General features: G+C 35.9%; 1 protein-coding gene across 1 annotated transcript in view; it reads left to right on the top strand.

The window, feature by feature from the left end:
* The window catches only part of DMD (dystrophin), a 2,517,447-nt gene that overhangs the window by 2,147,481 nt on the left and 351,565 nt on the right, over window positions 1-18,401 (top strand). Inside the window, exon 56 of the mRNA XM_012638704.1 lies at window positions 3,221-3,377. Coding sequence (XP_012494158.1) covers window positions 3,221-3,377 — 157 coding nt within the window. The remainder of the gene's footprint in view (window positions 1-3,220; window positions 3,378-18,401) is intronic.

Genomic DNA, 18,401 nt, shown 5'->3' with positions numbered 1-18,401 from the left:
AATTTGGGCTTTGTGTAAGTCAGGCAGAGAAAGTATATTATGGAGGTCATTTCTCCACTTCTCACAAGCAAAAGAATAAAAAATTCATTATTCCCAATAGAATGGAGATTTTTTGTTATTTTCTAGTAGCAGCAGTTATTTTCCTAAGTACAGAAATTGTGGAGGTGTGTCCTAGCAATCTGGATTTGAAATAAGCTACTCGAATGTTTTTTATGCACACTAAAGTTTGAGAACCGGAGCTTTAGAATGAATACCTTTATACGCATTGTTTTAAATTAGAAGCCATTCTCTAACTCACTTTCACCTTTCCAGCCCTTACCCAGTGTCCTCTGTCCTTTATAAGCCTTTTGCTTAAGTTTTTGTCCTCATATCACATCTTTCCTTTCACTCTTATGCTTTAGGCAGAAAAAAGGAGAACCATTTCGTATATAGTTAGATGATCAAACATTCTTAAATTTTACTTAACTCCATACCGTAGGAAAAGTCCCCTTACTCTGATACACGAGAGTGTTTCATCTTTTATGGTTCCAGGTCCTTCTTCTGCTGCTCTTAACTCTCTTGACTGTCCTTTGTCGCTGACTTCTAACGGCCTCCCCACCACATGCTGTTAAGTTCTTTTGAATACTTTAGAACTGAATTCCCTAAGTCTCACAGCTATTTTTTCTCTCTTAGGGGACACAAAGGGGTTCATTGACCCAGTAATAATTAGGCGGCACCATTTAACCCAGAACTGGGGTTGTAACACTTCCTTATACGTACAAAGTGGCAGCTTGAGGTCTCACCATAGGCAGCCTGCTCTTCACCATATCCTCCTGTAAACCTCTCCACTACTGTGAAATTTTGTTTCCTCTATCAGATAGAGGGAGACCAAGCACTAGGCATCTTTATATTCTCCCTTCCCTTCCCTCTCTCCCTATTCCCCAATGCCTCCTTGAGACTTAGAAGCACTTGATAAATATTTACTTAATCAGTGTCTTTTCTGCCATTTGCTGCTTTACCATGTCTGGACTCTGCCTTTCCCCTGCCTACCTTTCAAGATGTCCTACTTGACAGCCTCTTTCACCCTCAAGGGGACCAAGCTGTGAATTCCAGACACTCCAGGGAATTCCTGTAACCAGTACTCATTACATGCCATTAAACAGCTAAAATCTTGCATGGGGACTTCTCACTTAGGCTTATCATAGAAAAGTGATAACTGAAAGAGAAGGAGGGAACAGAAATATAAATGAACTGACCTCTACACTGTATGCAATCTGAATGCACTATTATATTTAATTCATGACATTTGTGGTATTTCATGATTCATTTATTAGATAATAATATCCTTGGAGTCTTGAACAATTTAATTTATCTTATTTGATGGAAATGCATTCATTTCTTTGAATATACTGTTTATATTGTGCACGATAGAATTTTTTTTTTGACAATTTAGAGAAGTATAAAGCTGAAGGGATAAATGACCTGTAAATCTACCTCTGAGGGATAACCTGGTTGTCATTCCAGAATTTTTTCATACATAGACAAGCATATACACACACATACATATAACACATTTTAGAAAAATCAAAAAGATAGATTATATTTATTTCTGTAATCTTTTTTACTTAACAACTGACATGATCACTTTTTCCATATCCATAAATATTTTCCCATGTCATCATATTGAACATTACATAGGATTTCATTGTATGAATTCACCATTATATATGTCATCAATTCCCTAGTATTTTTTAAATTGAAGGTGTTTAATTAAAGTCATATATACTTCAGTAATTTTTGAAGTGTAAAACATATATAAGTTTCGTTGCATTTGAAAACAATTAGAAGCTTGGATTTTTGCATTTCTCAAGCAATTTCCTAGTATTGAATATTTAATTTGTTTCCACTCTGTATCAATCACAAAAGATGCTCTAAATAACATTTTTCTACCTATATCTTTGTATGCTTTTCTAGTTATATTCTTTGTATAAATTCCTTAAATTTAAGCTTGTGGGTCATTGCATTTGCACATTTTAAAGACTTCCATGTATCATCAAATTATCCTTCAGAAAGTTTGGAATAATTTAATTTCAAGAGATAAGTATTCTTTGGTGATTTTGTTTGACTAAAGCCAGAAGGAAAATTGTATTTGAAATGTCAGGCTAAGTTACCAAATGTCCAAGGGAAATGTTGCTCTACCTGGTTGTTTTGCTTTATATTTCAATCTTTGCAGCAATACAGACTGTATTATATTTTTGTTATAAGCAGAACTAATTAATAATTAGTGATAATGTGTGAGTGATGCAGCATAATTCCTAACTTACCTGAAAATAAAGTTTTGCTAATATTCCGCCTTTCCTCTTTGTTTTCTGGATGATGATTTATTTTATTAATTTAGCTGCTATTTTATTAATTTAGCTGCTCGTCCTCAAGTAAAATGTGGATTTTATAGCATAGGTCATTCATTTGTATATTCTTAAATAGCTTCTAAGGATTAACATGTTCTAAATACAGCTGATGGTAAAGCACTCAGTCTCCTGATTAAATTATTCATGTTTGGGGGAAGCTTTCAGACAAATGTCTGATTTTACTCTTCCATGTGAGTTGTTGTCTTAGTACGTTTTACACAGAGGAAACAAAGTGGATAATGTTGGAACTTGGTGAAAACAAATCCCAGGTGCACAAGAATAAAGAAGGGTAGAGAAAAAGGAGAAGCATATGGGAAGAAGAGCAGAAAGGAACAGACACCAGACGGAAGGAGTCAATGGAAAAGGCTGCCTAGGGTGTAGAAATGGAAAAGTCAAAATGTGGGGAGAGACCTTTGCATTTCTCAAAGCAGAAAGAATTCCAGTACTAGCATGAGTCACATGAAAACTGAGTGTTTTTTACTAGTCACTCAGTCCAATTTTTTTCTACCAGAAACATTAAGAATCATTGACTGCAACCGTATGGGAAAGCAATCGATTCCAGTATGTATGTCATGCCAAAAGTCTCAGAATTCTTCATGTGGAAATAAACATATGGCTAAAGGCTGCCTTTCCTCAAAATTGCCATCAAAATACCCCCCCATTTTATGCCTCTCAAAGGAAGGTAGCCAGATTTTTATTGAAGAGTGCTAGGTAATTCACAATAGGTTTATACGCTATGAAACTAACCAACCAATGTACCTTTAATGGAATTGTTGGAATCAACAATTATACTTCCAGATATTCTGATACAGTTTGTTCCGGTTATTTTTCAGGTCCCATTTGGAAGCCAGTTCTGACCAGTGGAAGCGTCTGCACCTTTCTCTTCAGGAGCTTCTAGTGTGGCTACAGCTGAAAGATGATGAATTAAGCCGGCAGGCACCTATTGGAGGAGATTTTCCAGCAGTTCAGAAGCAGAATGATGTACACAGGGTAGGACATTTTTAAGCCTAGTGTCTTGCACATAGTAAGCACTCAGTGACTATTTTAACATTAGTTTTGTCTCACCAAAATGGTAACTAAAAAAAACCAAAAAAATTAGTTTTGTTTAAAATGAAGTTGAATAGAAATTTTTTTTACTCTTCTCATCCAAAAGTCGATTATAAATAATCCAAGCCATTATATTTGAAATGTCAAAGGCATCTACGTTAATAGTACCCTTTTAAAAATCGCCTATCTCTTTTGGCTGTTTTTAAAAAACTTTTCACTATGGAAAATATTAAACATATACAAAAGTAGACATAATGCTATAATAAACACCCATGTACCCATCAAGACATCAACAATCATCAATTCGTGGCCAGGCTTATTTCTTCTATAGCTCTACCCTTTCCGCCATTATTTTGAAGCAGATCTCAGGCATGTTTTATTTTATTTATAAATATTTCAAAATGTTAAAAAATATTCACTCTTTTAAAGTAACCATAGTGCTACTATAATCCTTTAAAATATCAATAATTTCATCATATCAAATATCCAGAGAGTATTCAAATTTCCATTTCTCTCACATATGTCATACATTTTTTAACATTTTCTGGTTTGGGTTTAAATAAGAATTGAAATAAGGTCCACACATTACATTTGATTAACTTGTCTTTTAAATCCCCCTTTTGGATTACTTTTTATTTTGAAATAATTGTAGATTCACAGTAAGTTACAAAAATAGTACAGAGTTTCCCTGTACATTTCACCCAGTTTCCTCTAATGGTTACGTCTTACAGAACTGTAATACAATTGTTATTGTCCTTTCAACATACAATCAATATAAAAATGTACATTTACAGCCCATCTCAATTCAGCGGAGCTACATTCCAAGTGTTCAGTAGCCAAATGTGGCTAGTGTCTACCTGTTAAACAGTGTAGTTCTTATAGGTTTGATCATACTTGGCTTTGGCTTTTTTTGGCAAGACTGCCTCATGGCTGTTAGTATATTCTTACATCTTTAGAAGGCATATAATGCCTTGTTTTCTCTTTTGTGTGTGTGACTTTTAGCAGCTGTTAATGATCAGTGGCTAGGAGTTGCAATGTGATAATTTCCTGTCTCTATCATTCCTTCTTCATTTATTCACTGGAGTGGGTCTATGAAAAAAATGTTGTGTATTCATCCACTGTTTGGGTACCCAGGATACTGTTCATAAAGGATGGGCAAGATGAATGTTTCTACCTTACACATTTTCAGAATAACAAGTTGATAGCTGGCATCTTCCAACAGTGACTGATTGTTTCTTTTTTGTTTTGTTTTGAGTTACATTTCTATCTTCTCTACCAGGCTCTGAGTGAGAAAGGCAGCAATTTGGTCCTGCTCCCCTCTAAGACCCTAGAGCCTAGCAAAGTGTCTGGTGTACAGTGGATACTAATAAGTGTTTTTGGAATGAAAATAAAAGGTACATGAAAAGAAATGAGCAGCAAACCATATAAATTACCAGCAAATAATAAAAACTTGATAAAATGTTACTGCTTTTGTTTGTTCAGCACTTAAAGGAAAGATCTCTGTGGAGACACAGTCAAAGTGGTATTTTGATGAAAGGTCAAGAGTTTATATTGTTCTGGAGAAGAGGATACAGGAGATTAGAAGGGAAGAGAGTATGAGGGGAGACCCAGGGACTTTGTTAAAAATGCCAAGGAAACTGCCAGTTTCTCCTTTAGCCATTCCCCTTCATATGATTCAGAATATTAAACGGCTTTTGTGGTAGGGTGAAATTTAATGGTGCTGTATTTTTTAAATGTTCTAACTTTGGATAAACAGTCAAAATACTCTGGTGTCTGTGTAGAAGAGCATTCTTTGAGAAGGATGAGCATTTTAAATAGAATGCATTAAATGAGGCAGAATTGCTACAAAAGATGAACTTTGTTCTAGCTCCAGAAACCAAAGAAAATGAATCACTGGGCAACTACATTAGCAGTCATGAGACTGAGAATGTAGTCATCTTCCTCCATAAGTTACATTGTGGTTGCTACTTTGTTCTTCAGCTATGTAAGATGAGGCAATTAGTCCAAATAATTGTCATGATTCCTTATAACCAGAATTTTGTTATAAATACTGTTTCACTATCCCTGCTTATTGGTTTTGGTTGCTTGCTTTGATGGTAAATGTTTGTACTTATTCTCAATTCTTACTCAGGAATCTCATGACAAGTAATGTCATTTGGGGAGATGGTTATGCTACAGTTATGGGTAACAATCACCAGAATGAAGTTAATTAATCCCTACTTGGCTACTGTGCTTGCTCAGATACCTACCTATTACCTTTCTTGGATTTAATAGGACTTCCAGCTCATTGATAACTCTGTGTTTTCTACGTTAGTTCTGTCATTCTTCCATCTTTACCTCCTTCCAAGTACAAGTTAGATTCAACCATGAAACATTTTAATAACTCTATTCGGAACCCAAAATTTTTTTGCTCCTTTATCTTTTTGTTGCTATAATCTACAAAATCCCAACACTTGGAGATTCTCACTAAATATTAAACATTTTCTCCTACACAGACAACAACATAGCGAACTGGAAGACCAACCTCCAGCCTTCCACTGCCAGTGCTTCACTGGGTCAATTTACCTCCAAAATATTGTTTGACTCTGTCTACTGCTGTCATCATCATAGTTACAAGAGGCCGTTTCTCCTAAGCTTTCTGCACCTGCTCTTACCACCCTACACTGTAATTTCTACATTTCAGTCAAAGTAATCTGTCTAAAAACATAAAATGAATTTTGTCGGTCCTCATCTCGACACTCTTTAGTGGCTTCTCAATGCTCTTGAAAAAAGACCCAAATCCTCAGCAAGAGCCAAAAGGCCCTGTTTGGCTGTTCTGACCTCAATTTTCTCTTTTCTTACTACTCTTCCCCTGCTATTTGGACACTACCCATACTGCTTTGTTTTGTTTTGTTTTGTTTTTCCAACTCTCCATATTCCTTTCTGGCGGGGCTTGTCCTCTGTCTGAAACCCTTTCTACCCACACCCACCCCTTCATAATGTCCTGGTTATTATCTAATAATCCTTTACATCTTGGCTCAGACATTGTATAAGCTTTTCCCTGATGCCCACATTTAACCATATCTCCCTTTTATACATTCTCATATCACCATCTACTTTTACTTCTGTCACTTACCATTCTTTATCATTATGTATATGTGTAACTATTTGATTAATGTCAATCACTCCACTAAACCATATGCTCCAAGAAGCTTTATTGGGAGGGGGAAGGGAAGTGTCATTTTTATACCCAGTGCTACCTTATAAAATGCTTAGTACATGGTAGACACTGAATACATAAAGGAATAAAGGAATCAAGAAAGAAAGGCAAGCAGGGAGGGAGGAAGGGTAAAAAAACAACCAATCAAATAATATTAAACTTTTTCATTCTTCTCTAGTCTACTGAGACCAAGGGCAGGGAAAGAAAGAATAGAGAGTAATGTTACTTCCTTTCTTGCAGGACTTTTTTCTTTATTCCCAACTAACCATCCTTTTATAAATTGTATAGAGCTACTTTGGTACACAATGTTTTTACTTGTAGTCTGGCCCAATGCTTTCTCAAGCTTCTCTTGGTATCTTTGACAAAAATCCTTGACACAAGACACTCTCTCGTTCCTCAAAGAACATCATCACTTCTGGGTGTTGGTGAGAGAACAATTTAGCACTCTGTTTTACTCAGAATTTTGTCACGTTTATGTGGTAGCCCTTTCATAGTTGCAATGGAAGGGCTGTCTAGTTAGTGATGTTCTTGTTGCCTGTAGACAAAAGAACAAAGGAAAATCCTTGAAAGTGAGTCCGTCTGTTGGATCTTCTGAATTCAATTAGGAAGAGAGAAAGGAAACACAATGAGTACAAACCTCCATCAAGATCTAATAGTTGACAGATTTCATATTTGTAGACTTTTGTTTTACTTTGCCATATTTCCAGGGTTATAAATTTTCTTACTCTTTATAGGTTTCTTGATTCCATTGTTGTTCATATAGAATGCTTGGTATCAAGATGGGTCACTTGTAATCATAAACTTATTCCCTATGTATTTGGAGTATCATTTTTTTTAATCATCTGCTTACTACCTGTTGTAAATTATTAATGTCTTTGGTCGTTGCTTTTTATGGGAATACAAATCACATTAAAATGTCAAAAGGTGAAACTATAATCAAATATTGCTCATTTTCACTTTCATTTTCTATTAATCAGGATGTTTATAAAACAGGCAATTTATATTCTCTTTGTATATAATTTCAGATTAATGATAATATTTTGTATCAAATTATCATATGTCTTGTACTCTTTTCTTATAAGGGAAACTATGTAGTCAGTCTCAATTGCTTTGATAGAGAGGTATATGGTTTTCCTGTAGGTAAAATTCCAAGATAGTCCACACAGGTAGTTGGCGACTGCAGTCTCACTCCTCAAAGCAATTGTCACACCCATGGGAGTGGATCTATGTTCCCCAAACCAGCTGGGCAGCAAAATAACTGCAACTGAATGGCTCTCAAGACTAATTAACAAAACAATGCTCCATATGCGGTGAAGTGTTATAAATAATTAAAGCTCAAATGTGCCTTAGCAAATATAAACTGACCAATTTTTATATCTTTTGAATACATTATCCTGGCTTTTACAATTCCTCATTACTTGCCTCACTAGACTGACTCGTTTTCAATTAGTGTGTATTATTCTGGTCCAGATATATTTTTAAAACTGACTTCCTTTGTTTTACTTGAGCAGTCACTAAAGTGATATTTATTACTTGTCTACTTCTGTGATTAACCTAAAGAGAGTTTTAAAGGAGCAAATCATAGTGGGGAGTTTCTAAGGAGAACTGCAATCAACCATTAGCTTAGTTAATTCCCTTCCTCCTACCCCAAATCCAATTGGAGATTAGATCTTGATTATAAGAACACTGTAGGTAATGACTTTTTGTTTGCATTTTTACTAATGAAATTGTTTGTCTTTAGGTTTTCATCTTTCAATTTAAAAATCTCTAAAATCCCTTCCCTAGAGATGGTTAAGGACACCTTCAAAGCTTCCTGAGATTTTCTGGTTAAGATTTAGATGGAAGTAATCAATATATACATTATTAAAAGAGTGGACAGAAAGCCATTATTGCTTGGATGCTGTTGACAAATGAAAAGGCTTGAATAAAGTAGTTCACTTGTTCATTTGTCAGGTCATATATTATGCAGGTTCGATTTCCTCAGAAGTCACCACAAAGTGAGGGAGAGGTTTAGAAATTCAATAAAATTATCCTGAAATCACCTTGTAGTGTATACATTTATTTAGGCTAATTCTCTTATCAATGCTGGCCTCCTTACTCTGAGTACATTTTAGTATGTACGTTAGCTTGATGAGTTCTCTGTGTTTTCTTTCCACAGGAAGTAGAAAATATCTTTGAGTGCCATTTGTGAATGTCAAGATTTAAGTCAGCACTCTGTTAAGAAAAATGCATTGTTTCCTATCACCTCTGAAAAACAACGAAAGGTTGGGATAGAGTGATTCATTTCAACATTCAGTGATCTGGCCTCTTAAAGTTTCTAAACAAGTTTGGTTCCCCTGCAAAGTTCACTTTTAGTTCTACTCCAAGATGTTTTCTTATATATGTTGGAGGAAATAGATGTCTTTTTGATCTTTTCTTCACCATTTTTGTGTAAGTTTGATATCCTATGCAGTCGTATTTAGGGATGCTGAATAGAAAAGACTTAAAAGTTATTTTTAGAACTGCATTTCTAGGCATTCGAGTCTTCTGAAAACTAAGTCTAAGTCTTCTAAAAACAAGCTATATCATCAAAACTTAAGAAAGTAGTCATCTAGGAATCGCTGCTTTTCTTTAATGACTATAACAAGATGAAATGTGAATAATTTACAAACTGACTTCTCTACCAAAGTTTCCTTTCTCACTTTGTCAAAATATTTTGATATCTTGACAAATACTCTTAAAAATAGTATTTGTATAGTGTTTTGCCTTTATAAAGCATGTTTACACACATTATTCATTTAATTACAAATGAACCCCTGTGTCCTTCCTTTCCCTGATAAATTTATTTTAGGAGAAATTATACCATAACTCAGATTTCCAGAATTTATTGATTCTTTCCGGAACTATTTATTGAGTTCCTACTCTGTGCCAGGGGCTTAGGATATAATAGTGAACAAAACAATTCTCTGTCCCTATGGATGTTCAAATTTTGTGTGTGAGGGAAATACACAGTGAACCAATAATTTAATATATAAATTCATGTCAGATAGTAGTAAGTGCTGTGAAGAAAAAATAACGCAAAGTATGGTTAGAGACAGACTGAGGAGTATTGGCCTATCCAAGGAGGTTATGTTTGGGCAAAGATCTGTGTGAGTGAGCCAAACAAAAGACCTTGGGTAAAGAGTATTCCAGGTAGAAGGAGCACCAAATTCAAAAGCCAAGTATAAGAACAGGTTTGGAGTATTCCAGCAATAGCAAAATGGACCGTGTATCTCAAGGGAAATAAGAGCAGTAGGCAGCAGTAGGTTGTAGAGAGAGATAAAGGCCAGGTAATGAATGGTCTTGTAGGCTGTAGTTTGGAGGTGGATTTTATTCTGTGTGTAATGAGACATCACTGGAGGACTCTCAGCAGGGATGATATGACCTAATTTATGAGTTTAGAAGTTGACTCTGGCTGCTGTATGGAGAATTGACTATAGAAGGACCAAAACTGAAAGCACAGAGAAAGGAGGGTGGTGAAGTCATCTAGGAAGGAAATAATGATGACTTGGTTGGAGTGTAAATGATAGATGTGGTGAAAAATTATTTGATCCAAGATATATTTTGAAGGTAGAGCTTATAGAACTTAAGATAGATGGGATGTGGAGTGTGAGAGAAAGCAAAGAGTCAAGGATGACTCTGAGGTCTATGGCTTGAACAAATAGGAAAATGATGGTGCCATTTATGGAGATGAGAAAGACTTGGCAATGATCTCGTTTGAGGGTATGTGCTTAGAGTCAATCAAGGGTTCCATTTTCGGATTATGTTGATAGACAGAGACAAATGGTATGATTCAGAAATTGTTCACACTTGACAATCTCAAATTTTGGCTTAGTCTCTTGAGAATGGATATAAATTAATTTGTCACAGGGTTTCCTAATAATCCATTCATTTGTACTATCACTTCAGAAGGAATTTCAAAAATTTAAGGTTTAGGCTCAATGACCTAAGACCTAATTTTCTAAATGGCCATGGGAACAGATTGAATTTTCATCAGTAATTTCTCAAGGCCAGCTCAGAACTTAACAACATTATTGTCAGTAGGAAATAACTTCCCCAGTGGTTGTTGGAAGCAGCCCAGCCCTAGGATTGAGAGTCAAACAGCTGTTCAAGATGCTGTGTGGGCACTAAACTATTTCTCCATAGTATCACAGACCAGAAAGCAGGCTGGACTCTATTCTAGCACATGCCCTTGATGTCAGAAAATATAAGTTGTATTTCAAAAAACTTGTAGAAAAAAATAAATGTCAACAAGGAGTTTGTTAAACACATTTTCCTCCTAAACACTCAAAAACTGTTTTTTTCTTTGAATAAATTAGATTTTTTAAAATTAATTTCAGGCTTGAATATATTCATTTACTTTTCAACTTTACTTCAAATTGATTTAATCTCATTTATAAATTAATGTTGTTCATGTTATTGACCATTTGAAACAATGGCTAGATATAAAATATCTGGTACTGTAATCCTTTATCTTCACTTTTATTCGGAAGTGGAATGAAAATAAGATGAAGCTGTTTTCATCTTATTTAAAGGTGATTATGTGCTCAAACTCATAGAAGCAGAGAGTAGAAAGATGGTTGCCGGAGATTGGGGGTGGGCGATTGTTGCTCTATGGCTATAAAGTTTCAATTAGGAAAAATAATAAGTTCTAAAGATGTGCTGTATAACCTAGTGCCTGCATTTAACAATGCTAATTCATGCACTCAAAAATTTGTTAAGAAGGTAAAGCTCACAGTAAGTGTTCTTACCACACTAAAACAAAGATGATTGTGACCTTTTCTTTGTAACCCAGGTGGCCATTTTTATAACTTCTCTAATACTAGCTGTCTCAAATGAATATTAAGGGAAACCTCCGTGTTGCTGTTTTTTGTTCCGTTGCCTCTTTCTTCAAATTTCTTTCTTCTGTGAATCCCTATGAATTTGTTTTAGATTCTTGGAGGCAACATTCTTGCTACCCTACCATATACCACATTTCTGGATCTTTGCCCTTTTCCAAGATCTTGGTTTTAAATTAATTGGCCATTGATTGTCCCTAAGTCAGTATTTGGAAAAATATTTCTTATGTGTTTGGGACTCAATACATGGGGTAAATATTTAAATGAAGAAAGTCACTATGGTAACAGAATGTATTCAACAACTTTCTTATCAGACATAACAATATAGGAGGCATAGAAACAAAGCAGAAATAATATGGGAACTAAAATGATAATACAGGATGACAAAACTATTAAATACTCATCAAATTACAGATATGACTGTGTTAACATCCTTGTCTTATGCCTTCTCAGTAACCATTCGTTGAATGAATGGAACTATTGGATCACACTAAATTTCAGGGTCTGTCTAGTGTTCTCTCATGTCCTAGCTAACGATGCAGACTAGAGGAAAAGCCCTAAGCAGTAGCTCAAACCATGGAACTTCTGAGTGTTTGGACATGGACATCTCCTTTAAGAAACCACTAAGATGAAGAAGGAGGAGGTAATAGGGCTACCTCTTGAGAAAATTCCACCCAGTAACTCAATGGTGACACTCAGCTTTGAATCTGGAACATAAGAGTAGGCCCAGAATAAGATCTCTCCATTTTTCCCAATTGACAGCATTATTGTTTTTTCTAATGATTCATAAGACCAAGCTTTCACCTGCAAGTCTGTTTTGCATCTAAATCAAGTTTGCCTACATACAACACAATCTGGTTTTCTAACTGTGTGTTCTACATTTTATTCAACAGTATTTATTGAGGATATACTGTGTGCCAAGCTATCATTATAATTTTTATCACTAGTAATGATGCTTAACAGAGAATCTTTCAAATTGCCACCATAGAACAGGCCTCTGGCCAATTAATGATCTAAACATTGATAAGATCATTGATTATACAATATTAGAACTGGATATTACAGCTTAGATAAAGTGTTTAGCAAACGCTCACAAATGAACGAGCAAAGGTGCAGGGAGATTTTATGACCTTTTCCAGATTGCCAGGTTCTGGCCCAGCCCAGACTTGAACCCCAAGGCTCCTGCCACTCAGAACAGTGATCTTTTCACCACTTCAGTCTGCCTCCCATGATGATTCTGGAAAGTTCTGCCTACAGATAAGGAAATAACATATAGTCGTTCCCTAAGAGTTTATTCTGAATGACTTTGCCACTTTAGTGGGAATATAGGTAAAATTCAGCTCCAGGCACACTGTACATTGGGACTCAATGAAATCTGTGTTTTGAAAAGCAAGGGCTTTTGCTTGCATCCATAGTAACATGATCCTGCATCCCCTGTCTCTAGGTGAAAGCAAGATAGCTTTTCTACCTGTAATGTGAGCACCTGTGGCCCAAAGCTCATTCTGTCCCTCTCTTCTTTGAGGTACATCAAACAAATCAGAATCTCGCTTTTCATCCCCTCGATACATGGTTCTGAGCTACTTCCTTCCATTTATGGCATTATTAGGTATGTTTGGTAATATTTAAGCAGAAAGCAAGAGGAACAGAAAAAAATAATCAATGACTTGGTTCTTCTCTATTACTTTCAGGTATTTTTAAAGTTTCTAATTTGCTTCATGGCCATTAGGATTTTCCACTTATGTAGCTTCCAAATCATTATAATTCAGGTACCCTTTATTTTATGCTTTCAGCTTTATTTTATGCTTTCAGCCTGGCTTTAGAATTTCAAGATTCAAATTCTTTTTTAGATTTCATTTTAGAATATTATGGGGTTATAAATGTTTTGGTTACATAAATTGCTTTTGTACCATTTGAATTATCAAGATTTGAATTCTAAGTGTCTAGTTAACTGATGGCCTTAGGTAAACCCTGACTTATCTGAACCTCAATTTGCACTGGTAAAACATTCATAGCATAAAAGTACGCACCACAAATATACCTACTCAACCAAACTAAGGACAAAGATCAAGTCCCTGCATCTTCCCTTCCTTATACATAGTAGGTTCAAAATGAATATTTTTGAATGAATTAATAATGAGCCAGCAATCAGTCAATCAGTCACCAGTTGGCCAATACTTATGGTGTATAAGCACTATCCATTAGATAATTTAACCTTCAAAATAAATGGATTATCTTGGGATTTACCACTGCTGTAATATTATAGCAGCGTGCTTCATATAAGTTTATTTCATGGACCTTAAGAAGCTGAAGGAAAAACTTCAATTTAGTATGCCTAATATTTTCTCATTTGCATAACAGAATATTATTTTATTTTCATGGAGGTGCTACAAGTCTTTAGTAATTGCTTCTAATTCTTCCACATCACTATTTTGGACCCTTGAGTCTTGCTGTCTTGGAAAGGTGGAAAAAATAGGTATAGGGAAGAGGATGTGTTTTTTGTTTTTTTGTTTTTTTGTTTTTTTTTGAGACAGAGTCTCACTCTGTTGCCCTGGCTAGAGTGAGTGCCGTGGCGTCATCCTAGCTCACAGCAACCTCAAACTCCTGGGCTCAAGCGATCCTACTGCCTCAGCCTCCCGAGTAGCTGGGACTACAGGCATGCGCCACCACGCCCGGCTAATTTTTTCTCTATATATTTTTAGTTGTCCAGATAATTTCTTTCCATTTTTTTTTTGTAGAGACGGGGTCTCGCTCTTGCTCAGGCTGGTTTCGAACTCCTGACCTTGAGCGATCCACCCACCTCGGCCTCCCAGAGTGCTAGGATTACAGGTGTGAGCCAGAGGATGTGTTTTAAAGAAGATAATTTATCTGTTCAAGGGATTCAGGAAGTAATTATCCTTACATTTGAGTACCAGCATCTAAATACTGTTAAAATATATTCTTTATGCACGTGGGAGAAGTTCTCTATATCTGATACCTTTTCATATCAGCACACAATTGAACTGATTTCTCTGATTTCAAATTTTAATTAACTATAATTTCTAAGTCAGTGTCAGTATATATGAGTATGTATTTTCTCAAACCTCATTCAAACAGGTTTTCTTTGGGAGACACAACACTTATCATCAGAGAATCACACTGAATGTTCTTGGTTTTGTTTTAAAAAGTCTTCATTTTCTTTCCTTTTAAAATGCAATAAATGGCATTACCATATGCAGTTTATGGTAAGTTATTAAACATTGAAAAATTGATTTTCCATTATTTCAATGTAGATTCTACTTTTTTTACTACATAAACCTTTGTCTCTTAAACTCCATGCTACAAAGATCACTGACGTCCATTGCCTAGAACAGTATCTGATACATAGCAGTTGCTTAAAGTTTGTTTAGTGAATAAACGGAGGAGAGACTTACATATAAACATGTTTAAAATGACATATTACTGTTTATAGTTTTTTCCACATAATAAGAAACATTATCATTTTCTTTATCCCCTTATTTTCTTAAACCAATTATTTCCCCTTTTTTCCTGGGGTCTTTGCCCCTTTTGTATTCAGTCTGAATCTTCTGAAATTCTGAAGATACAATCGTGTAACCCTCTCTTCCATCCAATTTCTTTTCTTAATTTCAGGCAATGATGTGAAAATAATGGTACTTATGTCTTTGTAATGACAGAACTTCCTTTGTCTTTTCTTTAGACTCATTTTAATCCTCAGTGACTCATATTTAAGAAATGAACTGTGCAGCTGTGGTCGAGCTAAGTCCTTGGCAACAACTCGAGGGGCAAACAAGTGGTCTCTCACAATGGGTGGTCCTTAGCCTTGAGTTATTTACTGTTCAGTTTAAACAATGGAATTGCATCATTGAATAGTGCCTTGGACTTTTTAAATTTGATAAGACCTTTAAGGTCCATTTCTTTATTTTACAGATCTTGCCCCAGCAATTCTCCACTTTTCCCTGTCTAGGTCTTTAATGTATTTTTCTCTGCTAGGGTGACCAACTGTCCAGGTTTCCCTGGAACTGTCCAATTTTCCTGAGACTGTCCTAGTGTTAGCATTGCATGCCCCACATCCTGAAAAACCCAGTGCTGGGAAAACCAAGGTGGGGTTAATTACCTTACTGCTAGCTTTCATCCTTCAGTCTATCTTCATATCATTCCTACCTTAAAAAGAACATCTCATTCCTTTATCTTGTTATACTCTCTGTCCTCTGTCCTGCTGGCCTCTCTTCCTCTTTTCCTTCTCAGAAAACTAAAAAAAAACAAAAAACAAAAAAACAAAAAAAAACACTGAACAAATGCTTTTTACTTGAAATCCTAATCCTTCATCTTCCACTCACTCTTCAACCAAACCTATTTCTGAAGGCTACTGCCCTCCGCTGAAATTGCTCTCACCAAGTGCTATAAACACTCTGCAGTGCCCATCTTGCTTTACCTCTGTATATCATGATTAGCTGCTTTTGTGTGCCTTCTTCTCGAAACTCTCACTTTCTTTGAAATTTCTACACTTCTCATTTCCCCCAATCTCTCCACTTATCTGTTCCTTTTTGGTTCACTCATGAGATCCTATTCTTCCGTCTTCCCATTAAACTTGGATATGTAGGCACTCGATGTAAATCAGCTGACTGAATGTCCTTTTCTCTAAATCTCCTTTTCTTTTTTCCAAATATCAGACTTTATTATTTTCTTGTGGAAGGAATGTTACTTTGCCAAGCTGAGCTTATCACACTCCCTTACTCTGTTCCCCATACACAGAACCCTCCCTTCTTCATGTTGGGTTTTTAATATTAATCTTTATTAATTTGATCCTTAATGCACTTGTGGTGTTCTGGATCAGAGACAGATTTCTTTTAATTACCTTATAGTAAGTACTGTTGCTACCCCTCTCCTTTTCCCCAAAGACTTATCCCTCGGGTGATGTGATAAATGCTGATGAAAAATTGTCCTACTTCAGTGGCTGGGTACGCCATAGGTGAGAGAGCAAGAAAAATTATTTTTTTCTCTGTTCGTAAAAGAAAAGGAGACAGCCATCCCCCTCTCCTCCTAAAAGATTCTCCCTGGGAAGATAATGGGCCTGAGTCCTAACTCTAACTTCCTTAAGAGCCAGCTAGCCCAATGTGTCTCAGGTTTACAAGCTAGAAATATCTCCAAGGTCTGGCCTTCATATTTTGTGAAATGTAAATACCTAGAGAGATAGCCATTCCAGCCTTTCTGACAACTTGGAGCTTAACCTAGAAACCCAGTACTCTAGGCTATATCCATTTGGCCCTCTTGGATCAGAGAAATTAACTAGACAAATAGCTACAGATATAATTCTTATGGTGTGGGAAGGTTTTCAGGAGACTAGAGCATTTTATAGGTGCACTGAGAAATCCAGGAAAGTTTATTTCCTCATATAATTAGTTTAATTACACCCAGCATTCACTCATCTACGCAACTAGGAGTCATCCTTGCTCCTTCCTCTCTCTTTTCTACAACATCTGCTCAGCCACTGAATCCTCATTCCTCTGCTTTCTATATATTTCCCTATCCTATCCCTGTCTTTTTATCCTGGTACAATTGCCCTGGGTCAGATCCTCATAATCTTTCACTGAATTTTTGCAATTGTGTCCTCATTGTCTCTCCGATTCCATTTCTGCTCTTCTCAAATACATACTTTGTATTTTTTTTTTCAGGGAGATCTATTTGAAACGCACACATGCCTGTGCCACTCCCCTGCTTAAATTCGTTCAAAGGTTTCTGATTACCTAAAAGGCAACACTAAGCATCTTAGCAGGCCATATATGGTCATAGACAGGCTGAGCTTCAAATTCTGGCTTAAAGGTCTAATATATTTCCAGATAATAGCAGTGTCCTGTTTCGTCTCTGGCCATGTCCTTTCCTTGTTCTTTATATTCTAGAAACATTGCCCTGCTTGAGATACCTATACACACCATACTGTAGTGTGTCCTATGTCTCTGCACTTGCATTTTCCTCTTCTCGGAATGCCCTCCAACCTACTCTTCCTTGACTATCTCGTGTTCATGTCTTTGAATTCTACATGATTACTATCTTCTCCTGGAAGCCTTGTGTTGAAATTATTTATGTGTTTGACTCTTTCATTATAACTGTAAGTTCCTAAGTAAAAGGGGTCGTTGCCATACTGTCAAGTCCAAATGGAGAGATGAAGCAAAATAATTTGCTTGAAATTGGGAAAATTACATGTATGAAGAAAATACAGGAATACAAGAACTGTATACATACATACACATGTGTGTGCACACACAATGAGAGAGATTTCAAGTGAAATATTAGAAAGAGAATCAGTCTTATATGTAACCAGAGTAATTACCCACCTACCCAGTATGATTTCAAGGGTACAGGAATATCTGACTATACAGAGATTACTTCCCCATCCACAGACTGAATCCTAATATTCTACTTACACAACTCCATTATTTTGGTTAAAACATCTTGCATCTCTCTATTGGATTGTAAATAACTATGGATGATGAATCATTTTGCAAAATATCAGATTCAGACTCTTTGGAATGGTCAATGCCACTAAGATTTCACTAATAAATATGTCATATAATATAGTTCTGGAGCACTTTTGTAACATAATGCTATATCTGAAATTTAAAAGAGGATACTACTAATTTTTTTTCCCAGTGACAGAACAGGACTTAAATTCAGAAGACAACATTGCTAAAAATAAGACAGAGTTGAAAAAAGATATAAAAAATTAAGCCTTAGATCAGGGCAATTATTATTGCTGTTGTTGTTACACAAATACATTAGCATTTATGTAACAGGCACTTAATACATTTATTAACATCTTCACTTCTTTTTTTTTTTTTGAGACAGAGTTTGGCTCTGTTGCCCAGGCTAGAGTGCCGTGGCGTCAGCCTAGCTCACAGCAACCTCAAACTCCTGGGC

This window comes from Propithecus coquereli, unplaced genomic scaffold (assembly GCF_000956105.1).
Source record: "Propithecus coquereli isolate 6110/MARCELLA unplaced genomic scaffold, Pcoq_1.0 Scaffold132, whole genome shotgun sequence".
NCBI classification, from domain to species: domain Eukaryota; kingdom Metazoa; phylum Chordata; class Mammalia; order Primates; family Indriidae; genus Propithecus; species Propithecus coquereli.
The sequence above is the reverse complement of the archived record's forward strand: the minus strand, read 5'-3'. Positions and strand labels throughout refer to the sequence as shown.